Source organism: Peromyscus californicus, unplaced genomic scaffold (genome assembly GCF_007827085.1).
Source record: "Peromyscus californicus insignis strain IS unplaced genomic scaffold, ASM782708v3 Scaffold_23__1_contigs__length_62951481, whole genome shotgun sequence".
NCBI classification, from domain to species: Eukaryota; Metazoa; Chordata; class Mammalia; order Rodentia; family Cricetidae; genus Peromyscus; species Peromyscus californicus.
In genome coordinates, this window is record NW_026294534.1 from 23824421 (window position 1) to 23851612 (window position 27192).

At 40.6% G+C, this 27192-nt stretch overlaps 1 protein-coding gene across 8 annotated transcripts in view; it reads right to left on the reverse strand.

Annotated features, from left to right (window-relative positions):
• Positions 1-27192, reverse strand: part of Nrg1 (neuregulin 1) — a 201326-nt gene that overhangs the window by 150978 nt on the left and 23156 nt on the right. For all 8 annotated transcript variants that reach the window (XM_052751965.1, XM_052751964.1, XM_052751963.1 and 5 more), the window contains exons 2-3: positions 9344-9521; positions 1014-1135 (exon numbers count right to left, since the gene is read on the reverse strand). In XM_052751965.1, the coding sequence (XP_052607925.1) occupies positions 1014-1135; positions 9344-9521 (300 nt within the window). The remainder of the gene's footprint in view (positions 1-1013; positions 1136-9343; positions 9522-27192) is intronic.

A 27192-nucleotide genomic window follows, 5' to 3' on the forward strand; every position in this document is an offset into this window, starting at 1 on the left:
GACCTGGCATTTTTACCTTATTACTCCAAAAGACCATTCCCTGCCATAGACAGTTTCTCACCTTTACCAAGAAGCAGAGAAATCAGGATTGGGTTTATGAAAAAAAAATCACAATCATTTCAAGCCTCAATAGACACAATAAGGTTTTTGAAATGGCACCCAACAGTCCCAAGGTCTGAAGAACATTGTTAGGCTACCATCAGCTCCTAGACATGACCTTCAGAGGTCAGGCTTCTGAGCTATTGAAGACACACACCAGCAGTTCCCACCTTCTGATTTCCTAAGAGAACCGAGGGAAGTTGTTAATTGGGAGGTAGTATTTCCTGTGTCCCATCTGGACTCATCCATTTGTTAAGCAAATCCTCCTTGGAACAGCTCTCAGGAGGCTCAGTCAGAAGCTTGAAGCCTTTACAAAGGAGGCAATACACTGCCTCTCAGGTGTTCCTAATTTCAAAACTAACAGCCCTAAAAAGTCAATGTATCTAACTTCCTATTAGCTTGGTGTAATCACTTAAAAATGCACACTGGAACATTAAAACTTTTCAGGACTTGCAGATAAATAAAACAGATGCATTCATTCATGTGTATGTATACACATGTAAGTGCACTTGTACATATATGTGTGTGTGTGTGTGTGTGTGTGTGTGTGTGTGTGTGTGTGTGTGTGTATATAATGTCTATAAAACTATGTAACTGTATTCTGTGGTTGATAGGACCAAAGACTTGACTGCCCTTCCTAACCAATTTAAGCAGAGGTAGGTGTGTGTGTGTGTGTGTGTGTGTGTGTGTGTGTGTGTGTGTGTATGCACGAGCACGCACCTGCGTGTATATACACATACAGTCTATATCATCACATGGAATGAAGACCTTTTCTGAGGACACAAAAGACGCCTATAATGCTTGACTTCCTTTCCAATGTTTTTTACTTGTTCACAAGATTAACCCATCAATCTATCACACATCTCGGTCCCTCTTTTCACGGACTGAGAATCAGCAGGCAGCCAGTGTCTTACCATTGGAGTCGACAATGGTGATGTTGGCCGAGGCGCTGTCGTTTCCCAACTTGCTGATGACTTTGCACATATACTCTCCAGAATCAGCCAGTGACGCTTTGTTAATTCGAAGTTCTGACTTCCTGTAAGATCCAGACCAAGGCAGTGTAAGTGCGTCGCAGAAATTCACCCTTAGCGTCGGTAAATAATGAAACACATTCTCCTGGGTTCAGAATTCTCAAACTCCCCCTTCCTGCCCAACACATACAATGGTAAAATATCACGTGGTATCACATCAGTTCAGTTGTATGTTTCCGACAGACCAAACATACGGTATCACAGTAAACTGCCTATGACATCATCTTGATCTTAGTACACAGATAGTAAAGTGGCTCCTCTCTGATTGTGCTCTTCATTCCTCTGCTACCACTGCTGACCATGTTACAGCTTAGATCTCTTTAAATTAACTGGCAAGTTTTCTGTCCTCCCTACATCTCAACGTCACCCCGAGAACATATATACAAGTAACACTCTATGGACTGACCAGGTTATATTCAGGAATATATATGTGTGTGTGTGTGTGTGTGTGTGTGTGTGTATATATATATATATATATATATATATGCATATATGCATGCTGTAACAATTAATGGGGGGGGAAGAGTCCATGTATTTGAAGGAGAGTCGGGAGGGGTAATTGAGAGGGTTTAGGGCTTGGAGGGAGGCAAGGAAAGGGAGAGATATCATAATTAAATTATAATCTCCGAAGTTAAAAAAAAAAAAGTTTTGGGAAGAGAAAAAAATTGTTTAAAATGATTTCTTATAAGCCTAGTAGAAAGAAACATTTCATGGAGTCTACAATAGATTAGAATGCTCTGCCCTTCTCAGTGGAGTAAGGTCAAAAATTAAGGTGATTTCTAGGGGGTAGATGTATCATTTCTAGAGATAGGAAAGGTGTCCTCCTTATAGATTGTCATTGCTGGGCACAAAGTGCCACCCAAATGGTTCTTGATACTGGAATAAATGTTCCTGCTACAGTAGCACACTTTTATAAGCCTCTCAACATTAAATCAATAGTCACCATTTCTTGAATGTGGATACCATTGGGCTGTCCATGCTTGTCTCCTTCATTGTTGCCCATGGCCTATGATTTAAGCTATCTCTGGGTTACAAAGGCTCGGAACTACTAGAATTGGCTCAGTGTTTGCAAAGTGGGGAGCTTATGTGTTTGAAGTAGGGGAGCTTCTCAGACTAGCCCAGGCTGGCCCAAAACACATTACAATAAGGATAGCTCAAATTCTTGGCAAACCTCCTGCCTTGGTCTTCCAAGAGATGGGATTATAGGTATGAGCCACCACTCTGGGCTTACAAAGACTGCTAAAGCATTGCTCTATATTCCAACGTGGCGTCTGGGAGTCATGCCCTGTGAAGAGGACAATGGGGAGAGGAGAGGGCAGGAAGGGAAGATGGCAGCATTTGTGGTTGCCTTCGTGCTTTGCTATTTTCTCCATATTTTGTGGTCTTTTGCCACATGGTATTAATAATCATCAGGTAGAAAGTTTGGCTCCAAATTTCATGCCTCCTCTTCTCCTCCAGCCTAGGAGATGGCATCAATCAAAATTCCACATACATACCTCACAGTCTTCTACCCTTGTACCTCTGACAGGTCATAACTTGCCCCCACTTAGAGTGCCCCGTGTTTCTACCTTAATGATCTTACTTCAAAAGCCATCTTAAGTGGCAAGCCCTTTGTTACGATTCTCCTGATCAAACCACGCAAAAGGTCATGGGTCTTATCTAGATCTTTGCCATCACTGCTGCCCTCGCCTGTGAACCCTTCTCACTGCGGTTCTCTCACTACACCTCCTGTCCAGACCCAGCACATACACTTCAGAGCAGGCCGTCTAATTTAAAACTGCTGGTGTCCTCACAACGGCACACCGCACTGTGACGCTCCTAGAACGTCCTCAGGCACTATTGGATACATGTACGAATGGATCAAAGAAGTATCTGGACGTTCCTGCTTACGCCACAGGCCCTAATGTCCCCAATGCAGAAGGCAGGAAGTGAGACGCAGTGTGAAAGGGTCAGTGACGGTTTTAGGAGGTGCAGACCCAGGGCAGTCATGGCCAGGTCAACTTGTTAGCTGGGAAGTTACCTCTATTAGCTGTAACTCCCAACAAAACAACAGTAAAACTTACCAGAGGGAGGAGGGTCTTGGAGTGTAACCATAACAAATGGGTTCTATTCAAAAACTTTGGGAAACATTAAAGCCCCCCCCTCAAGTTCCTCAGAACCTTTAATATAACTAACAGACTCTGAATGTCCAGTAAAACAAAATGTATCATTTAGCTTCTCTCCACTTACTTAACCAACTCTTTTTCTTTCACATAGCACATCTATTCACACTTTTGGAAAATAACGGTTCATAGAAGAAGTTGTCAGAAAGATTTACTAGTAATAGCCTTGTTTATCTAAGTAATGGAACCAGCCAGGACTATTTAAGGAATAGCCATGCATTAACCACAGAGGCTATGCAAAGAAAACCTTCCCTAAAATACCTATAAAAACCAAATGGGCCAGGTTCACAGCAAACATCATGACAAGCAGATATTCAGGGTTAATAATACATAACAGCCCCAAAAATTATCAAAATACAACAATATTAGAATATCACTCAGTTCTTCTGACAGCATGCCAGGCTTTGGGATATTTAAATATATATTTTCTAATGGATTATCAGCTTCGGATATACTTGGTGTATCTGTGATAGGTTTGCTTCATGGTAGATGGTTTTAAAGAAAAGAAACATGAGCATAAATACTGTAATAAGATTTTTCAGCTGAAAATACCAGCAAAGTTGGTATTTTGAAATAGAATTTTGCTGTCTGATCGTGAAATAATAGATAGTAACAACAAATTATGATGAAAACTAGAAAATATCCTGATCTTCAATATCAGAGGATGAGCAAATGCTGAATATAAAAAAAAAAATAGAGACTTTTAATGTCAAGACCCAGAATTTGGAAGTCAGGCAATCTGAGCAATATTCCAAGAATGTACAGCAACTAAGAAGCCCCAATCTTCCCAATTTATGAATCTAGAAACAATCCTATACTTGCATATAAGGACCTCTTTCTTGACCCTGCACAATTTAATATTTTAACCATTGAACTGGATTGAACTATAAGAAACAGGGTAATTAAATTTCCAGTTGGCATAATCTTTAAAGGATAGTTCTAAAATCTAAATTCTCCTAATAGGCCTGGCCCCTGCTTCCTGGAATACAAACTCAAGTAATATAATCAAATGCTATGATGGACAGAGGGATTGGGGGTAAGGAGGTGGGGTATTAGTCTGTGTCCAAAAAAATTTTTTTTCATTAAACAACGAAATAGGGGTTTTCTTTACATAACTGCTTCTTGGTAGTTTCACACAAGCCTCTAAGGTGCATTTCCAGGCTTGGTGTTACACTTGGCCATGCAATCACTGTGGCAGAGGCCACCCCTGGGAATCCAGGACAGAATATCAATGGTCCAAGACCAAGATTCAGCTTAACCAAGACGTGTGTAACAGATACAACCAGATTCAGAAAACATGTAGAAATGTACAAGGGGCAAGAGATGCATCAATTATAATGCACAGAGAAAAGAGGGCTTTCAAGTAGACCATCTTTTAACACCAGCCTTTTAAAGAAGCTATATTGTAAAACTGAGAAAAAGAAAGAAAAATGCATTTACTCGTGGCTTAAATTAATGTTAAAGCAGAATACAAATTCAAATTGGCTCGGAGTACCAGTACATTTGGAACAGGCTGGGACACAGCTGTAACACTGAAATACATTTTTGAGTGACAGCTGATGAAAAAACCATTAACTAGAGGACTTTAGAAGAAAAGTGATTACCACTGGAGAGTCTAGACACCCTAACAAGAGAAAAAAATTCTATTAAAGAAACAGTCCCACAAGCATGCACCCATGAATTGGGCGTGGTGACTTTTAAGTGCATCACTGGGCTGCTGCTACCTGGAAAAAGACGTGAAATGGGAGTGGCCAAGTATCCTATGAAAACGGGGCCTCGGAGAGAAAAAGAAGAGGGGAAAATACAAGGTGGTCTTACATGGGAGAGTCTTGAAAATCCAGAGCCAGACAAGAAATCTATGAAAGAGTTAGTTTTTTTTTTTTTGTTTTTTTTTTTTGATCGCTAAAACTCCAGACTGGAGAGTCATTTGCCAAGCATGCTCTTATGAGGTCTCCATGTGTTCGGCCCGTGAGTGTGTGGATGTGTGGGTGTGCTTGTATGTGCATGTATGCATGTCTTCAATTCTGCTTCAGGTGTCTGTGGGGCATTTACCCACCAACCCCACAGCTCCCCAGAGTTTTCTTGAGTGTGAGCAGCAGGAAATATTAGATAGAAAGATTTATTGTGGAGAATATCACGGAGATCAACAGATAGAAAATAAAGGATAGCCTCGAGAGGACCTGGAACCTTTTCCAATGGGCCCCGACTGTCTCTGCCCTAGAGTATTTATAGAGACGCCAAGGGGTGGAGCAAAAGACCTCCTCCCCCAGCACAGCCAAGTGCAGACCATCTCAGATACCTGCACTCAGGCCCATGGTCCTAATCATCCTCTATGTGGACCTGCTGGGTAAAGCCACGAGGAACCCGGGAACGGGCTCCCACAGGTGTCAACCTGCTCTCTGTGAGAAGGAGGCAGAAGGAGAAGAGGAACTTCTTAGACAGCAGAACCATACTGAATGTCCACATAAACCATACAAAATGACCACTTGTGATATAGGGAAATGGGGATTCCTTACATATCATTCCGTAGCTTGCCAAAGTACTTCTGCATCTAAGAAAAGGACTATACATCAACTTTTCTGATACAGAGCTCATCATCTAAAATGTGGAGCTGAAAAACAACAGACTATCCATTCATTCATTCATCTCTCTCTATGTGCGGAGGGGTATACACATCCATGTGTAGAAGTCAGAGGACAACCTGTAGGAGTTGGTTCTCTCCTTCTACGTTTATATGGGCTCCAGTGGTTGACCACAGGTCACCAGGCTTGGCGACAAGCACCTTTATCCTGCTGAGCCATCTCACCAACCCCCAAGTAGGTATCTGTAAAATCTTCAAAAGGTTTTTCAATAAACAAAACTACTTCCAGATCAAATTAAAATATGAGCTGAAATGAAAAGCTGAAGCAAAACTAAGGTTATATAAACATGTATGGAAACCAACAAAAAATAGAAGCTTGCCTTTCACGAGGCTGATCCAGAACAGATATTTCACTGAGGCCAATATGACAGGCTCAAAGCCTTCAACTAGTTTTCATGATCCAAATCATCCACCAGGCCCAGGCAACAAGAAGAGAGGGAGAAACAGACAGACAACACGGAGTGGTTCCCATTTCTTTTAATTGGTCCCACACGTGGCTTATCAAACAAAACAAACAAAGGCTTAAATGTGAATTCAAACTCATAGGAAGAACATGCAGGAAAGCTGTTTCTTAAGAAGAGGCGGGGTCCAAGAGGGAAATGAGTTTCCACAAAGACAAACTGCCTATTGGTATAAAATCTTTTCATAACACAAAGGGATTAAAAGGAAATTTTGACTGCCATGTACAATCTAGATAATAAAAGAGGGAAAAGGCCTAGACTAATGACTGAAAGAGTCAACATTTGATTTAAATGGACACCCAGGGAAATCCTACACCTCAAATTAAAATTCACCTCTGCTTAGCTGTTCACAGCCAAAGATTAAGTTTAAGCCACGTGACCAGTAAACCAACACATTCCTAGTCTTGGGATTTAGGTAACAAAAAGTATTATGTGTATTTGAACATGAAAAGTAACAAGAGGTTTTACTGATAGACTGAGCTGATACTAACACCTGTATTCTGATTTCATATAATAAATTCACAAGTACTAGTGAAATTAGCATGAACATTGGAGTCAGAACTATTTAAATGATAGGTTTATTTATTAACATTACAACCTATAGAAAGAAACTTAAGTTCAACCTCAAGAGGGTGATTGTTTTTTTAAACAGTGTGATAATAATAATATTCACCCTATTTCTTTATAAGATAAATAGAATAACAGAGCATTTTGCTAATGTTAAACTTAGATTTTTGTTGGCTACTCCAAAATCTGACAACATTAATTTTGCAGAGCTTTAGAAATGACAAATCTTCTGATGGTGAAAATCGATGAGCCGATCTCCTAAGCGGCCGCCTACTCTACACAAAGCATGTCTTATTTTTAGCTCAAATATATAAACTTCTTTTGTGCCAAGAGTAATTTACAGTCATGCAGCTTGAATAAATTTCTCCCCATTTACTGCTTTGTGGCAAGGCTGGAGTTAAAGTGAATAATTTCTGAACACTGGCCATTCTGATGTGGTAGGAATTATATTAGTATGTAGACAGTGCTCAAAGCTGTCTGGACCTATGCAGCCAATATGAAAATGCCTTCCTGAATGCTAATGGTATGTTATATGTTATCCCAGCCAGACAACCGAATGAGCCTTTCAGTGTACACGTGTCCTCTTCAGAAACACACTCATCTTAGTCTTCTCACATTTTTTGTTCTTTTTTTTTTTTCACCTTATTTTCCCAACTTTACTTGCTTCTTTCCACAAATGAGATAGAGCACACATGCTCTTCAAAAAGTTACTCCTCCCCTTCAGCCCACATCAACCTGTCCCAGTACCGGCTCCAAGGGCGTGTTTCAGCACACAGTCTGGAATTCCCATGTTGCATTAGGACTAAATTAGATCATCTCTATACTATAATCAAAGGACTGCCTATGCACAGAAATGAGGCCTTCTACCTCTTTGATTCGGCTACACCCCTTGCATAAAGCCCCTCAGAAACTCATGTATTGCTGCTATCACTGGGCCAGCTCTCAGCTACAAATGAGAAGTTGCCTAGCATGTACATGTAACTTAATTTGCCTAATTGATGAAATCAGAACAAACAGCAAAACCTGTTCAATCCAGTACCTACAAGTCTTTTTTTGTCTTAACCTCCATTAAAAATCATGCTTATCTTTTCAAATCTTCCACTGTTTCTTCTCCCTCCTGGATGATTCCTACTTCAAAGACAGTATGGCATAAGAAATCAAAACTAGATAAACAAAGCTGTGTTTAATTTGAGTTCTTTGCAAGTTCCATGACTCTAGGTAAAACGTTATATAATACGTTTGACCCTCAATTTTTCTTTTTTTTTTTTTAAATTTGTTTCTAGATGGGATCGGGCTACGAAGCCCAGCTAGCCTCAAACATGGTGATCTTGCTGCCTTGGCCTTCCAAGTCTGGGATTACAGATGTGCACCAGGCTTGACTCCCAGTTTTCCAATCTACAAAATCAGTTATCACATGCCAACGGCTCAACTGCTTTTACTGTACACTGGATACTGTTGTTTTTTCTAAGTAACGTTATATTAAAAGGGTGCCTTGGCTCTTTACAGTATTATCTGTACCACCTGCTGCAGAATGCGATACCCAGCATCCCTTTCTCACACTTTATATTTCCAAACCATCAGATCCTGCTGACATGATCAATAACAATGGTAAATGGTGTAACTAATAAAGCCATGAGAACCAGGAAAAAAAATCTCTAATTATTGTCATCAGGGTAATTAGTTTGATAACATTCAATTACATTCACATTAGAATCAGCCTGCTCATGAGTGTGTGACAATTTTTTGGTAGACAGCTTATGAAATCAAAAAGAAGGGGGGTTTCTTCTGATGTTGCTTTTGCTATAAAACCTGAGTCTTCAGAGGAGTCTTCTGAGATGTCAGTGAATAAAACTTCTCAGAGCTGAGAACCACATTAAAGGTGTCATGTCGATTAATGAATTGCTCAGAAGAAAGAAAATATATAACGGGTTATTGTCTTCCCCGATTTCCTCAAAATGTATTTTAATCCCTGTGGAATTCTTTTTTTTTTTTTTTTTAATGTCCATTGGTGTTTTGCCTGCATGTATGTCTGTGTGAGAGTGTCGGGTCCCCTAGAACTGGAGCTGTAAGCTGCTATGTGGGTGCTGGGAATTTTGGCTGCCACGAATTCCATCTTCCTCCTTCCCTCCCGGCCCCATCTGACTTCCTACAGCTTGCTCTTCAGCTCCCCATTGCTTCACCCAAAACTTGTAAGAATCATAAACTCCCAAGTTCTTTCCTATTTGATATGACAACCTCTGGCGACTATATAATCAAGACTCTTTCCATTCATCATATACCACGCTTTACAGTAAATTCAGTACTAGGGTCTGTATAATTTTCTGTCCTGTGGGATCCTATTACTGCTAGCACAGATTCTGTTACTAAAGGCACGTGACTTACCCTGGCTTTTTCTGAATCTTGATGTTTTGTGGTTTATTTTTCTTGTTCAGCTCACTCCCGTTCTTAAACCATTTGAATCTGAGTGCCGAGTATTCCGAACTGGTTTCACACCGAAGCACCAGCTTGGAGCCTGCAGCTGACTCCTGGCTTTTCATCTCTTTCAATCGGGGAGGCAAGGCTGAAAAGGAAGGGAGAAGCAGAAAACACTGTGATCATCCGGCCTTTCAAAAGGAAACATGTTAATATTAAACGAGTTTGATCAGGTCCCATTACCAAAAGTTTTAGTAACCAAGGCAAAATAATAATAATAATAATAATAATAATAATAATAATAATAATAATAATAAATTTAAATGAGTAGACCAAAATGGATCCCAACTAGGAGAAAAATAAAAAACTCATCACAGAGATGGGGAGTGTGGCTGGATGATAAATGCCTTCCTAAAACATATCTCAGTAGCTACTTCCTTAGTTGAACAAAAGCAGTATGCTAAGGCTGGGATGGGACCAGGCTTTGGCTTCAGAGCTGCATGGCCCCACATCACACATTCACATAACTCTATGAAGGCACTGGGAGCGGCATGCCCATTTATCAGTTGGAAACTGATTTCAGAATAAATGCTGTTGTCTATTTTTTCTTTCCTCTTGGTTGTGACATTTGTAGAAAGGAGAATCAAACTCGTCTCATTAAGCATCACAGGTACCCCGCCCCCAAATCAAAGAAACACTGTCCCTTTGTGTAAGACACAAGTCCTTTGGCAACATCACCCCTGACTAGGCCTGCACTTGCTATCCCGGAGATGTTGACTGACCACTCCAGATGACCACCATTGCCATGTCCTGGATACTGCATGAACTTAGCATTTCCAAATCTTTAGAACAGAAGCAGTGAATAGCTAAACTGTGCTACTTTACATTATCCTGCAAAAGACAGATATCATTTTTGATTTATACAAAACTGCCCATGTGCTAGAATGTGTATGGACAAAATCATACAGTGACGAGTAAGTAATAAAGCCACATAAATATGAAACCCGACTACCAAGAAGTTGAGTGGTAGGTATATGTGGTGGCTTGTCATTTTGTGTCCACAAGGTATATTTGATTTTTATATTAAAATATTTCCAATTAAAGATTAAACAGATGGCTTTTCACCCCCTCACACACACAAATTTATTTAATGATCAACCATGACAGAACCAGAGACCTCAGCAGCTCATAGTTTCCGCTGAGTCTCGCAAAGGCCAGCGACAAAGTCTACTTTTCTGCTCAGTTCAGGATTTAACAGGAAATCCCAGAAAGTCAAGTAAATGAGACTGTACCTCACTGGCCCAGTGCGTAATCACTCTGGGTGAGGACCCAGAGTTCAGGGACACAATCAAGGTCGCCTTACACATGAGGAGAAAGTGGATACCCTGCCCACTCAGGTTATTTGTTTTTCTACAACTCTGCGCTTATGAGGCAAACCCCAAAACTGTCAGAAGTGAGCGCAGGAGTTCAAGCCCAAACCTTTGAATGCTGTAGCTTCTTAGCAGGACCCCTGTAGATACACACCCCCCTCACGTATATGGGGGCTGATAGTGCTGCAGGAACTTACAGAGGCCGACACAGGAGCAGGTTAGAGGACTCAGCTGCTCCTGACTTTCCGAACTTGACGATTATGACTGTTTTTGTTTTCCCGCCATCGGCGACTTTTTCTTCACAGCATCAAAGTGAGGCTTGCTTTCTGAACAAATTCCACAGGACTTTTACTTTTGAGATATGGCCCGCGGTTCAGCTTTGGAAGTTTTTAAAAACACTAAATTTTAATATATCTCACAAGCGCCTATATTTATCTCCATTAGCTCCTTAAGATCATGTATAATTTTCCGAGTCTGCTGAAAGGTTCAGAAGAAACAAACAGGGAGAGCCAAATGGCATCAAAGGGACCGGCTTGTATATATTAAGTAAAATAAATGGCTGCACGTATGCACAAACTAAGAGAACGAGTGTGTGCTCTACAACTGCATTATAAATTAAAGTTGAAACTCCACCAAAATTCTCAAGGTCTGGTCCCTTGCTTCAATAAACAAAATTCCCTATATAGTTCGAGATACTTAAACCTCAGCAAGTCTGCGCTCCCTCTTCTACCCTCCAGGCATTGGCTTATACATTCCAAACACAGGTCCAAACACTAACTATAAGACTGTTGTCTCTCATTTGCATAAATATTTTCTCATAAAACAAACGTCTCATTCTCTCCCTCCCTTCCCTTTATCCTTCTCTCTCACATCTCTTTTCTTCAACTCCTGCCTTTCATTTATTTGTTTCTTATTTCTTCAGAGTCTTGATATCAAACACACAAAAACAGATCAATTCAATAAGGGCTAATCTACAAAGTTGTTCTAAGCCTTAAAAAAAAAAAAGTCAATGTCATGAACGACAAAAGAGGACTGTGAAGCCAACCTAGATTAAAAGGAAACTAGGCCAGGCAGTGGTCGGTGGTGGTGCACGCCTTTAATCCCAGCACTCGGGAGGCAGAGCCAGGCGGATCTCTATGAGTTCGAGGCCAGTCTGGGCTACAGAGTGAGTTCCAGGAAAGGTGCAAAGCTACACAGAGAAACCCTGCCTCGAAAAACAAAAACAAACAAACAAAAAAAGGAAATTAGACATGAGTAATTGGGGAGAAGGGCAGCTTTGAGGGACATTAGTGGAACTCCTGGGGGAAATCCAAGTAAAAATAACGTGTAAGAGTTGAGTTTCTCTGCTAGAATTGCTGCACTGTGGTCGAGCAAAAGAATCTTGTTCTTAGAAGGTGTCTGTGGACATCTTAGGGGAAATCAGCCAGAAATAGATGCAAATGCATACACAAAAGAACATATGCAAAGGAAGGAGGGAAAGAAACCTAGCTTGCTCTCTGCTTTTGTGCCTTTTTCATCTGGTCTTTCTGACATGAAATGAAAGGCTCCAGCTTTCAGTACATAGGAGTTTCTTTTGCCCTGCAGTGCTGGGGATGAACCCAGGCCAGGCATGTACTAGGAAACCACATGCTACCACTGAACTGTGTCCCTGGCTGTCAAATACCTGAAGTACCTTTTTATTTTTCCTTTCCTTTTTGAGGCGTGGTCTTCCTCTGTGGTCCAAGCTGACCTGGGACTCAGCATCCCCCTCCCACTAGGATTACAAGCACACTGACCTTTCATTACTTACTAACTCCTCATTGAATGACTTGGGTAAGTTTGCAATTATGAAGGTAAATTCTGCAACAACAACAAATCACTGATGCCATTTAATTCTGAGAAGTGTTACACTGAAATTGTCATGGGGGTCAATGTCATAACCTTAACTTTGGGGCTAATCCCATTAGGTCCCTGGGTGAAAAGAAACACTGTCTATATCTTTCCTGTCCTTACCAAATGGCCCCTAAGGGCACACATACCTTCCCTTAAGAGAAGGTACATGATGTACAAAGACAAAGGCCTGCAGATATATGGTCTTAAAAATGTCTGCTTCCCCAGCTGACCCGGATGTATAAACACGTATCTGTGACAACACCACTTGCAACTACCTTGACTTTCTCTCTGAGTTCCAAACCCCACAGAAGAGAAGAGGTCCTATCTGCTCTCTCATTTCACATTCCGAAGTAGTCTAATTGCCCTATGTGACACAGATGATCTTTAAGACATAAGGACTTCCACATTGTCAAGGGTCTCACTTCTTAAGGAACTGAATAAAAAACATCTATAGTGTAAATGGAGAAGCAAAATCCCAGATTCCCAGCAGAGCCATGCACCCACAGACCCGACCCACTGGTACTTTGCTAGTGGTAACCACTAGGGGAGTAGCCAATAAACGTCTCTACTCACACCTGGCAGCGCCCAAATTCAAGCACATAGAGGACATCAAGACAATGTAAGTCCTTCCTTATAACTTCAAATCAACAGCCTTGAATGTTCCTCAGATTTTTCATAAAAATACAAAGCAATATTTGAACCCAGATGGTTTTGTGCAATTTCTCATTCCTCCATAGGAACGATTTTCAGTAAACTAAATTTTGCCAGAGATTATTAAAATGGTTCATTATAAATGGATTATATTTAAACATATCTCTCAGACATGTAGTTTATTCAAATGATATAACCCTGTTTATTTCACAAAAAATAAAAAAAATAAATAAACAAGGGTTGAAGAGGTGGTTTGGTAGTGAAGAGCAATTGTGCCACTCTTGCAGAGGATCCTGGTTTGGTTTCTAGTACTGACACAACTGTCTGTAAGTAACTCCAGTTCCAGGGGACCTGATGCCATCCTCTGACATCTGAGAGCAGTGTGCACACATGGTGTGTACACACATGGTGTGCATCCATATATGCAGGCAAAACACTCAACTACACGAAATAAAATACATCTAAAAATAATTGGAAACTCTAAATTTACTCCACCAACTACTTTTTAATAACACGGGTACAAACTACAAGTCTAGGAGTGGTTGCTACACTTGGAATCAATATCTCTAACTAAATATTTAAATTTTGAAACTAAAAAAAAAAAAAAACAAAAACCTTGCCTTTCAATTCTTATTTTTTGAGACAGGGTTTCTCTGTGTAGCTTTGCGCCTTTCCTGGATCTCGCTCTGTAGACCAGGCTGGCCTTGAACTCACAGAGATCCGCCTGGCTCTGCCTCCCGAGTGCTGGGATTAAAGGCGTGTAAATGGCCTGTTAATTTAAAGGTGGTTGAAGGCAAACTCATTGTCAAGGGTTTTTGTTTGTTTATTTTGTTTTATTTGTTTTTTAAATTTGGGTGTCCAGAGCATCCTGGGCATGATAGATCTGGGTCTGGTCCACTACAGCTCATAATTTTGCTTTGTAAGTATTCCTAAGAAGGCAACGGCTCCACACTCTGAAATGATCTAATGACAGAGCAGGTTTTAAGCCGACTCTTTCAACATTTCTTTCTTCCTAAACTTGATTAATACGGCATGAACACATCCACACCCTTAGAAATGCATTGCAGAGACTAATGGTCAAGCAAATAGAAAGTTCTAAGAGATTACCAACTCTAACTCAATGTAAGCAGGTTTTCTAAGCATATTAAATCCCCTTCTCCTTTTCCATTTTCTATAATTGATATGTCACACACTGGGAAAAAAATGGTAACAGCCATCCAAAATACTTAGTTTTCTTCTTGATCATAGGAAACTATAAGGGAATATGTTCATTATTCCAATAATTTAATTGGTAATTAAATATTCATGGTAGAGACAAAATGAATTAGCAAAAAGAACCATTCATCTAAGGCAGTGGTTCTCAATCTTTCTTTAATACAATTCCTCACTCATATTGTGGTGACTGACCCCTCCCCCATCATAAAATTATTTTCACTGCTACTTCATAATTGTAATTTTACTACTATTATGAATCATAAGGCAAATATCTATATTTTCTGATGGTCTTAGGTGACCCCTGTGAAAGGGTCATTCGATCCCCCACACACCAAAGGGTCGAGACCCACAGAGTGAGAACCGCTGATCTAAGGGGCCTTTTTTCAGCCTTCCTCTGCACTTCTCCGATCTACTCACTGCTGCTGCTGCTTCAAGTAGCACCCTGTGCTGCTAAAGGCAGGAAAAGTTAACATGTGTACGTGAGATACACCACTGCACATGACTCTGTGTGACGAAGGATCTGACTGTCAAGAATTAGCTCGTGTCATTGTGTTCCATGTTTGTGCAGTTGATCTGAAGAGCCTCCATATGCTGACCAAATTAAATAGGAAACTTGGGAAAAATATTATTAAATAGCAATGGTGCTTTGGTTGTAGTCCCAGGAAAGCTGTCCTTGCATAAAACCTTTACAAAGCCTGTCCCTACATAGGGGTGTGTGTGTGTGTGTGTGTGTGTGTGTGTGTGTGTATGTGTGTAAACCTAAGCGTGAGGGTTAGGAGATGATGAGTATAGTGCTTATTACACAAGCATGGAAACACTGAGTTGGGAAAACCCACATAAAAAGCCAGGCACAGTGGCACATACCTGTAATCCCATATTGGAGAGGAGAACACAGTTGACTACATGACCAGCTAGACTAGCCAAATTGGTGAGTTTCAGGTTCACCGAGACCATGTCTCAAAAACCCGAGTGGAGAGACATTGGGGAAGACATTAGATACCCACCCCTGCCCTCCAAAGGCATGCATGCACATGTGTGCAAACATGCACATGAAAATATGCACATACAAAGAATAAGAACAGAAATAAGAGGGGAGAGGAGAGGGAGGAGGAATCAGGAAGACACTGGGAAGGAGGAGACCAAGAGACCACAACTAACTTCTCAAAAGAGTATATTAATTGGGATGAAGGAGCTCTTTGGCAATGTTTTATGTTTTGGGTACTCTATGGGACCCAGGCTCGTATATTGTACTGTTATGTGTACTGTTACACACCACTCATAAAATGTAGAGCCAAATGGAAGATGATGAAGTCTATTCTCCTTTACTTTGAGTTCCTTGTGTTCTTCTGAACTTCCTGTATGTGGTCATCACATTAGAGTGTGCTGCCCTGCCTCAACAAAGACCCTTGTCTTGAACTTTCCATAAATGTATCTCAGCATCCCGCAGACTCTGCTCACTGTGCACAAACCACCCCCCATGCTGCAAGAGCACCTACATGCTACCTTCATCCCTCTGCCTTCAGGTCTCAGATGCTCCTCCCCATCAGGCAACCCCATTCTACACGGCTTTCATCTACTCCCTGTCTCCCTCCTGAAATGAACGTCACTGTCACATGTCCCCAAATGCATCATTTGTGTCCCTTTCCTCTGAGCAGTCCTGGTTCAGAAAGCACAGAGGTGGATGTTTACTATGTCCACCTACTGGTGAGCAAACGGCAGCTTGTTCTCACCCGTGTGTGGCTTCTGAAGAATCATGACTGAACTCAGCACATTCCTCTACATTGTGGCACTTTTGCCAGGCTTGAAGTCCATGGAAAAGGAGGGGGAAAGGATGGTAGACTGAGAATTAGGAAAGGTCATTTCAATTTCATTTTGTAGCAACTACAATCATTTTTAAATTACTATAATGAACTATAAAAGCCAAATCACTTTTCCATATACACCTAGAAGAGATTTGCAACACTGTAAATTTCCCCAAGGAAAAAAATGCATGCAAATTTATAGGTAAGGGCAAGTTTTCAAACTCAAAATTGATATTATGTTTGTTGCAATTAGTCACCCTTCTTTTCTCTACAGTTCAAAGCCATGGTACACTGTGTCACCAACCTGGGATTAGAGGTGTGTACCACCCTACTCACCTCCCAACTAGAGCTGCTTAAAACACTCATCTAGTTTCAGTAGTTCACTTGAAGTAAATGCATAAAGATACTATTATAGTGTTCTTCAAAGCAACAGAATGGTGTTACAATAAGTTCCATTTAGTCTCTTCAACACTATATCCCCTCAGCATGGTAACTGCTAATTAAACATCTGCTATGTGCCAGGCTCTGGTCTAAGAGCTTTGTACTCATTATCTCTTGTTATATAACAATCCCAGGGCTCAAGTGTTATTATGCTTACACCAAATATGCAGATGAAGAAATGGAAACAGAGAAAAAGAGTTACTTGCCTGGCATCACACGGCTGGCATTATGGAGCCAGCCCCCTGAACACACAAACCTGAGGGCAGAGCCCTTCTTTTTAATGACCAAGCCAGAAACGGTCCTTTGCAACTCTTCTTCAAATCTTATGATGAAAATGTCCTCAAGACTGAACTAAATTATTTCTTAATAGTGAGTATGTTTTCCAGAAAAAGAAAGAAAAGAAAATCTGGGCTATAGCAAGTGGTAGATCGGTTCTGTACACATGCAAGAGACAGTCTGGGAGAAAAGCATGATATGTAAAATTGCTGCATTTTCTGAGCAACCTTGGTGATTTATGGGAAAATGAAAGGAAGCAGAATGCTTAAACTTGCTATGATAAAAAAGATAAACACTTTAGGCTCTGTGGCTGTCCATCTGTCATACAGACCACATGCCACAGGGGTCAAGGAGCTCTGTCTTGCGCTTGTGTTCACTGAAATGCGATAACCCCTCCATGAGGACACAGTAACAAAAGGGTTCGAACAGATTAATGTCATTCTGTCAAGGTGTAAAGGCAACACGCCATGACAATGGAGTGCTGGATTAAGTCATGGCCCGGTTGCCAACAGCTTGGTGCTTGAGTGTTCAACAGGCCTGGCTGATTAGTGCTGTGGCCACAGCTGCCCTCAATTAGAGACCCTCTCACTCAGCTCAACACAGACATCCCGCAGGCTCCTTGACAGGCCGTCCCCTCGGCGTGCATGTGCCAAAACGTTGTTTACCTGAGGGTGCCTAGCAAATTTCTGGTGATGTGAACTTATAAATTCTAACTTTTCTGAGGTCAGAAGTCAGTTTTCCTCCCTTAATAAATGCCAATCAAATAGAAAACTGACATAGATAGTAAAGAATTCACATATTTGTTTTTCCCTTTTCTTGTAATTGCTTTCTTATTTTCCGTCTCCCCCTCCCCCTTCTCTTTTCTTTCCAAGTTCTGATGCACCTGTCACTTGAAGAGCCAGGTAAGCACGGCTTCATCATGCTAAGACTTATCTCTAGATTCACTTCGTCACATTACCATGACTTTGAGGTGCTAATTTTTGCCTTTTTAGCCATTTTTTTTCTTTGCTCAAACTGAATGACATTTAGTTCATTGATGTCACTAAAATATTCTTTTTGCACTTGAAAGAGGGAATTTATTTTCATCTTCTAAACTGAGGCTTTCTGAGGCTGTTTAAAGGCTGTTTGGCTTGCCCCATGACCAACAGTCTTTGGACAACTGAACAAAGGCACCCTTATCACTTGACTTCTGCCCCATGGGAAAGGCCAGAAGGAGAAAGTTTCATATCTTCAGATTCTTAGGGATGGGGATTTGTTGGAGAGGTGGCAATTACTTAAAAGGGCACTAAGACATTTAAAAGGAAGGGCAGTCAGTTTAAAAGAATAGGCCAAAGGTGGTAGAGTCCTCAAGGCCAAGAGCGGGAAGCCACCGGGGTCCTTTAAGTCATGAAGACTCCCAAAGAGCCAAGGCATTTTTTATAGAGTCACAGGACACTGTAATTCATGGAAAACTTTTGACGTACAAAACAAATAGCTTTAGGATAAAAAGGGAAATGCAGCTTTGCATAATAAGTATAACTTGGAAAATGCTTATTCTGGGAGGCTATACGGGAAAATGACTCAGGAAGTAGCGTATGGGGGGTTGTGGTGTGGAAAAATCAAAAACTCAGGCTTTGGAAGCCAGCCAGGCATACCAGGTTTCAGTTCTTCATTTCCCCACTGAACACTCTATGACTGGACAGGTTTTCTGGATGGAGCCTTATCCTGTCGATCTGCAAAGTGGGTTTTTACTTCACAGTAGCCGAGGAGAACCAAGGTACCACGTCCTGCTTTGAATGGGATGTTTCCAGCACGCAGTCAGCACTGGAGAGGAAGTTTGGCTTCTTCCAGAAGCCATAGGGCTAGTGTGATACAAAGCTCATCCTGTCAACATGAAGCCCCGAGTCCCATCCCCAGTACCACGCAGAACGGGAACTAGCGCATTTGTAGAGAATGGAGAGAACGGATGGCCTGTGAGCTTCCTCTGCTAGAATGTTTAGATAGAGACTTCAGGTTTAGATGCTTACAGCTGCATTCAGACAGGGCAACTTTTACCATGAGTGGCCCACCCTGGGAGTCTCCAGGTGGCATTTTGTATACTGCTGTGACTCGGCTTGCTGTTCAGGAAGGACTTTTCTACATCATCTCATTTCAGTGCTGAAAGGTGGTGAGATGTAAATAAGGTCTTACCGTTTGGCCAATAGGCCTGTACCTTCTTTTGAGCAATATAATAGGATTATAGAGCATTAAAGGAACTGTCTTATCTTTATAACCTGCCTATAAATCTAAAATGATTTCCCTCAGAACTCACAGTGACTAAGTTCAATTTTTACAGTAAGCATCTCTATCCTGTCTTCCCATAAAACCATTATTATTCCATTTAATTCAATGCTTGCTATCTTTATAGGTTTTTGTTCCAAGGGGACAAAAAGCTTACTCTTTTGTCTTCTACAATATCTTTTTTATTCTTTGTAACTAGTACAGTCATGTTTGCTTAATGCAAGAATAAATAAGCCATGCTTCACTGTGTCTCAAATACTCTATAGTTAACAAGCTACTAATTTCCTTCTAATGCACAGGGTGTATATAAAATATACTGGATTTATTGCATCTGTCCTTACCTTTCCTCCTCATGACATATTAACTCTATATATTCTGTTCTTAGCATAAGACATTGGAATGTTCTGTGTTGACCTATAAGGCCTCCTTCTGGCCTCTGCCTAGCATCCAGATCCTAACTCATTCAAATAAATAACTTCGTTTTCTTAGACATTTCGTGATTTCCAGTCACCATGCACATGTTATTGTGAGCTCTTCTGGACTTACCACCACTTTCTGTCCTTGACATACAGATATAAATAAGACTAACATGGTCCCCAGGATCATGAAACTTCCATCCTGGTTGTGGAGAAACAGATAAAGAACCCACTAACTGATTACACTGTAATCTGATTTATGAAATAAATCTTTCATCAGCACAATCTAAAAGCACAAGAGTTATAGTTGGGTGGCTATGTTCATCCAGCTTCGTCGTGAAGCTTTCTTTTCTCCTCAAATTGATCCTGAAAGTCGATCATTAAATCTATATGCAATCAACGAATTATTAAGTAGTTAGATGCTGCTACATTGATGTAAAGTCACTTTGAAAGCCTACAGTAACAATTTCTTTGGTAAATTTTAGCATTTTATGAAGCTTTCTAAACTAATATAAGGTTTTTAAGTAACAGCCTTCTTGGAGCTGAGACCAAAGAAAGATCACTTCATTTCTGTGGCAAGCAGAATAATGACTTGCAAAGATGCTTAAATCGTAATCTCCAAAGCCCACAAATGTCACCTTACATGCAGAAACTTGACACTAGATCTTGGCCAAAAGGCCTAGAAACCCTGCAAAGGAGACCTGAGAGATGTGATTCAGGTTAAAGACCTGAAGAGGGCAGAGTATGCTGCCCTCCACAGGTGCTCCAGTCTAATCATGTGAGCCTGGAAGGAAGAGATTCTCTCCTCCTTAGAATAATAAAAAATGTAGCAATGTCAAAGGAGAGGAGGCCAGGGGCCAAGGAATTCAGGCTGCCTCATGTAACCCAGTGAGTCTCATCTTGAAATTCTAATGTTTAGAACTGGAAGGTGGCAACTTTGCATTAGCCCGTAGGTTACAAAAGTCTGCTACCAAAGCAACAGAAAACTAGTAGAGAGCCCCACACCAAGTGTGTTGATTTTTTTTAACATCAGCAACTATGAGACGCTTACTTATCCCGTTAATGTTGTAAGGCTTCAGCTTTAAAACAAACAAACCAACAAACAAATCAACCTGGATGCAGTTAAGCCAGTATTTATCTCTTCATCTTCCCAATATTCTACTCATGGTCCAAAAAAGAAACGCCCAAATTTTATATGCACAGGATGTATGTAAAATATACTGGATTTATTGCATCTATCCTTAGCATTTATTGCATCTAGCCTTACCTTTCTTCCTCATGTCGTATTAACACTATATACTCTGTTCTTAGCATAAGACATTGGAATGCTCTGTGTTGATCTATGAGGCCTCCTTCTACAGATGCCAAGGAGCAGAGGGTAAAAGCCACTGGATGCTCAGGAAAAGAAGTTCAGCCCTAGACACAGACCCCAGCAACCATTTCATCTCTTTCACCTTAACTTCCTGAAAAGATGGGATCATTGTTCAAGCTGCTAGGCTTCAGAGGCAGCCATAAGAACCCACCCTTCTTCAGGCACACTGTGATCAGGGCAGAGAAGCAAAATCACCGGCGTAATTTTATATTTTTAGCATGTCTGCTGCCTAAATATTAGCATCCTAATGACAACAGTATACAGTTTTTAAATCAAGAAATGACTTCTTCCAACATTTCCAGGGCTTTGCAGAGGTTTGGGCTTCAAGAGACCAAGCCTACATATTGGGAGGAATGTGTTTCAATCTGACATTTTAGTTGACAAACCAATTTTTTCCTAGTGACTGTGCAATTTACACAGCAATATTTTGTTGGTTTTGAAAAATATCACTTACTATCAAAATTCTAATCAGTAGGACAATGTCAACAAAATTCCCAAATGAAGACTTCAGAAATTAGCATTCCATTCAACTCTGGGTTGTGTCTAATGAAATCCCTCACTGCTTTATATTTAAACTCTATTTCTCCAGAAAGCTATTTCTTACATAACTTTGGTATACCTCAAATACCTTACATAACACAAGGGAACACTGTGAAACAGAACCAGAAGGGCTCAGCAAGTCTAGAGAAGTATGAGCCAATCTATTTACAAGGAGGAAAATCCTCCTAAAATAATTCAAAAGCTGTAGAAATATAAACACTTCAGAACCTAGCCCAGCCCAGCTTACAGGCAGGCCCCGGGGACTGTTCTTAAACAGCTACAGGGCCAACACTCTGAACAACAACACTTTGCTGTCAGCATCCAAAAAAGACTCACGAGAGTATTAACCATGATGGTGGCAGAAACAGAGGGAAGAAGTAAAGTGTCTTGAGGTTCTGTGAGCACGCATTTCCCTCATCCACGGGCCTGATGTATGAGACATGATGTCAGTACACTGAGGGTGGGAAGCCATAAGGGACAACATATTGTGTCTAAAGAGAAAGCCTTTGTAATCCAGGAAGGTCTTACAGAAAAAGCTGACAGTGGGCAGCTACACCTTCCTTATTACCTTACTGTACAGCCATTCAATCCTCATAAAAAGAAAGAAGACAGACCCCCTCACCCTTTTGCTTTATATTTGCTCCCAAGGAACCAAGAACATAAATACCTACAGGGACCTTAGGAGCTCCAGGACTGACCTGCCCTTTGAGACCCCAATCTTTGTTAAGAGTTGCTTTACTCAAAAATGGCACAAACATCTATTCAGCTAAGAAATGTAAGACATTATTTCCTCATGTGTTCATGCTATCTCCATGCCACCTACATATCAATTCATTTTATTACCATTGCTCACACCCAAACCCCCATCCCACTTCTATCCTCAGATATTTCAGGAAGGGAACTGTGGTAGTATTAGGCAATCATCAGCAGAGCCGATGTAACCACTCAATTACAAAGTGACCACATCAGTGGGAAAGCGGGGAAAGGAGTCAGTCGACCACAGAGGCAATGCAGCACACATCCCAGAAAAAGAGGAAGCACCCAGAAGAACTGTACGTCATGAGGTGGTAGTACTCATCATGGACGTCCATGCCAGGGGGAATGATCAGCAGGAATGGACGCTGTCACAAGCTGACTGCAACATTTGGGGAAGAATCAGGTCATGAACGGAAAGAAGGCATATTCCTAGGAAGCAAGGAAGGGGATTTAGAATTTGTTATTAGCTTTAGTCTGGCCTTGGGTGTGTTCAGGGTTCACATCTGTTCCTGACACAGCTTCTTTCCCCTAACAGAGAACAGCCACCTCTTTAAGATGGAAGCATGAACTGGTTTTCTCATGTTTTGGCATTCTGAACAGTGTTTGGCTCTCAATAAGTCTTGAAGTAGCTGGTAAACGTGTAGTATAAAACAGAGATCACATAAATGAATTGCTGAAACTGGGGTATCTTAGGATAGATATTTGGGTATATTTATCAAAAATCCTTCTCAAAAGCACGTTAAAAACAAAACAAAAAAATGTAGATGTTATTCTTCAGGCACTGTGCAACTCCCCCTGCCCCTACTTTGAAACAGAGTCTCTCACTGGTCTAGAAATGGCCAAGTAGGTAAGCTGATTGACCAGTGAGCCCTGGGGACCTGCCTGTCTCTACCTCCCAAATGCTATAGCTTTAAGTGCAATCACCAGAACCAACTGAGGCTCGTAGGATATAAAATTAAACATATCATCATGGAGTACCTCCCCCATTAGAATCAGAACAACTACATCTATCCAATACAAGAAAACGTTTTTTGTTTTGTTGCTAGACAGTCATTTATGAAATCTCCTCTTTTTTGGGGGGGAGGGGGTAGAGAGATGGCTTCGGGATTAAGAGCTCTTGCTGCTGTTGCAGAGGACCCGGGTTCAATTCCCAGCAATGACATTGCATCTTATAACCCCCTGTAACTCCAGTTCCAGGGGATCTGATGCCCTCTTCTGGCCTCTAGGCACTAGGCATTCATATGATACAGACATGCATGTAGGCAAAATACCTATACATATAAACTAAAAATAAGTAAATCTTTTTTTTTAAATCTCTCTTCTGTTTAAATTTCATAAGTTGTGGCATCATGAACCTAATGGTTGCCAACGATTTTCAGTAATAGTAAAGATAGATGGGATTAAAATGTCAAATTGGAATAATATACTCCAGTTGAACAGGAAACTATGCTGACATCAGAAATATAACACTGTATAATTATTCTAGAAAGAAGAAAATTTGGGTGCAATGAAGGAAATTCATACAATGATATTATACATTGGACTTTTATATTATGTAATATGACACTATACTATGTTGAGACTTGACTGTATTCCTTGCTTATGTTGTATGGATGACACTACAAATAAATTGTACCTGTGATGACTCTGAGATCATTTATACTGTTTATTGAACTATGCTGGGATTTTATGATGAGAACTACTAAGTAACTCTCCAATCCAAATTGAAACATTGAGGAAATTAACTCTAGAAAAAGTCAAAGAGTGTGCCACTTACATTGTGATTCTAAAATATGATTTTAGAATTATTTGCAATGATTTCTTTGAAAAGGAGAAGTGAGAATTATGAAAGTAGACCCCTGGGATGAAATACTTTGGGAAAGAAGTCAGATACACAAAATTTTAAATGCAGTCAAATTGAGAATATGAGAATAATGGAAGATAAAAAGATCATCAAAAAGGCTTAGCAATGAGCCATGTAAAACACCTGCATGGATTTTGGAATCACAGTTTAGAAACTGGACTCCAGCTCTGGCCCTGACATTTTAAGTGTAGATCTACAATTTGAGGACATACATTGTGATGTAAATGTTTACTGGCAATTGAATTGTCAGTTGTCAACTTGAACTGACAATTATCCAATTCACCCCCATCAGCAACACTGAGAAAAAGGTACACTGAGCTATCAAATAGAACAAGGTAAAAATCATGGGCAAGAGGAGTGGACGTTTGTACAGTATAGCCTAAGAAAGAGATGAGTGAGAGCAAATTGAGATGCTGGTCCCTGTCTGATTGTGTGAAGTCAAAGGTGTCCATGAAGGCTGTGCTGAGGACAAGAGCAGTCATGAAGACGAGCCTCGAGCAGAAGAAGGAACAGGTCAAAGCCCCGAAGCTAAGACCTGAAAGTGAACACCTGCTCTCCCAGCTGTCAAATAGTGATGGCCCTGGATACAGAGCCCAATCTGAGGTGAAGGGGTGGTGCAGAAAACCTTCCACTTACATTATTTATAGCCAAGCAAAATGAATTTATAAGCATCTCAAACTGCCCAAGGAGCTATGATTCTAAAACATCTCCAGTGAGCAAAGAATTCTAAATAGGGATTCATAACACAGCCTAGCATCCATTATTACTGGTTTCAGGTGGAGATGTCATTGTTGTGCCTTTAATTAGAAGCACTGTCCTTACTGACTTACTTTATTGTCTATGAAACAGTATGAAAATGGTACCATGGTCACCCCTAACTTCAACCCTCTGAACCCACCTTCCCCACCACAGTCGTTTCAGGCCCTACTAAGCACAGCTCACAGGTACCGTGTATGGGATTTCTACCTAGATCGTCACAAGTAAACTGCTCTCTTCTTCAATGGACAGTAAGGACTAAGACAAATACTCCATAGAGGTTTGGAACAGAGTAACTTTCTGAGCATGATGAACTCACATACCTGTATCACTCTGCTGCACATCACTAACCATAGTCATTATTCACATTAGCATGATGACCTTATCACTGACTACCTAAACGGTCCACAATCATCAATAATTCAGTGATACTTTATCTTAGAGAAAGGTTTCCTTTCAAAACAAGGATCAATATTCAGTTAACTCCTAACTGGGACATTTAATTAGCAACAATACCACATATAAGTGTTTGAGTTTTAACATTTATCTTAAAATTGTTAAAAGTAGAATAGAGCTAATATGTATCTAGAAGTGTCCGTTAAGGACTGGGATGTAGTTCAGTTGGCAGAGTGCTTGCCTAGCACCCATGAAGTCCTGGGTTAGATCCCCAATAAACAGATGCAGCATGACGGTGCCCACCTGTAACCCTCACACTCAAGAGGTAGAGTCAGAAGATGGGGAATTGAAGTCGGAGAGCAGCCTTGGGTATGTGAGACTCAAGAAATAATAAAAAGAAAGAAGAAATCCCATTTAAGACTTTCTCTGACTCACTGAATGAAGTACAAGTAGAAAGCAAATTTTAAAAGTAGAAGACAAGGCTTACTCTTTTTGAAGTTTTGTAGATAAGCCCGTGTTTACGTACAAATTGACACAGTATAAGTTCCTTGTGGGTAAGAATTCTATGTGTTCTATTCATTGTTTTCCAAAAAAAGCAGAGTTTGTCCTTAATAATTATTTGTTAAACTAATATAAACCCTCTGCAAGAAACTAGGGCCCTACATAAGCCTGCTTTCCTGATGAATTATGAAACAATGTCACAGGAAATAAATTTATGGACCACAATGTCTGTGTGCAAAAAAAGACAAGCAAGTAATGATTGTGTTTGTAACCCCTTTTCCTTTGTTTTTTCAAAACACACTTTCTGTTTTGAAAATCCTTTTCCTCTCAGCTTCCATGATGTTTAAAATATTTAAAGGGTTTAGACATTACAACGTATTACCCCACCCCACCCCACCCCACCCCGCCTTGGACCATCCAATGGAGATCCAGCATGCAGTAGAGTGGAAGGAAGGAAAATCATATCTAGAACTCTGTGATGTTCGATCCTTTCGGTGCCTATAATCCAGGGTACCATATTTTCTCTACAGACACTTAGGATATCAAAGAAATGCCAGAATACAGCTGCATTTAAGAAAGACATTTTTCATTCTTACTAAGTATTTGTTACAAATTGAGTTTACCCCAATGAGTTAGTCTTTGTATTTATTAGATTATTTATCAGCAGCATCACATGTCCATCATACTTATCTAGCCAGTGTTAGATTCAAATTAATGAATTTTTATTGTGGAATGAAAGAAAAGAAAGAAATATAAGATAAAAGGTTAAGTAAGGGAAGGGGAGTTACAAATGCCTTTTAAGCGAGGGACCTCTGTGGTCCAACTCAGACTTTCTAGGGTAACCAATTAACTTCTCAGCATAGAGAATGAACAGGCAGTGGAGATAAAGCCGGGGGAAACAGAGGGAAACCAGATGATGAAAGCTAGCAAGAACTCAGCAGAGGAGTGGAGTGCAGTGAGCTCGGGGCTTGGCTCGGGAGCATTTCTGAGTTATCAGAGTGACACCCTGGACTACTTTAGACACAGAAAACACAGCAGAAAGTAAAGGATGTGTCTTAACAGAACTTCCTTCATTCAGAACATTCGACTTGAAAACCCACTGTCATGTTCAATATTGACTGAGCTCTGATTGTACACGAGACACAGTCACAAACACTTACTGCCTCTAAGACAATGCTTACAGTCCGATCTCGCCTTGACTCCTGGGCCAGGCTCTTTCCCAGTGAGAGACTTGTTCTTGGGAAAACAATAAGCAAGATCACAAAGCTTCCCCAACAGAAGACAACAACTTGGCTTAGGATTTCTACAGGAGAAGTGGTAGAAATCGGAGGA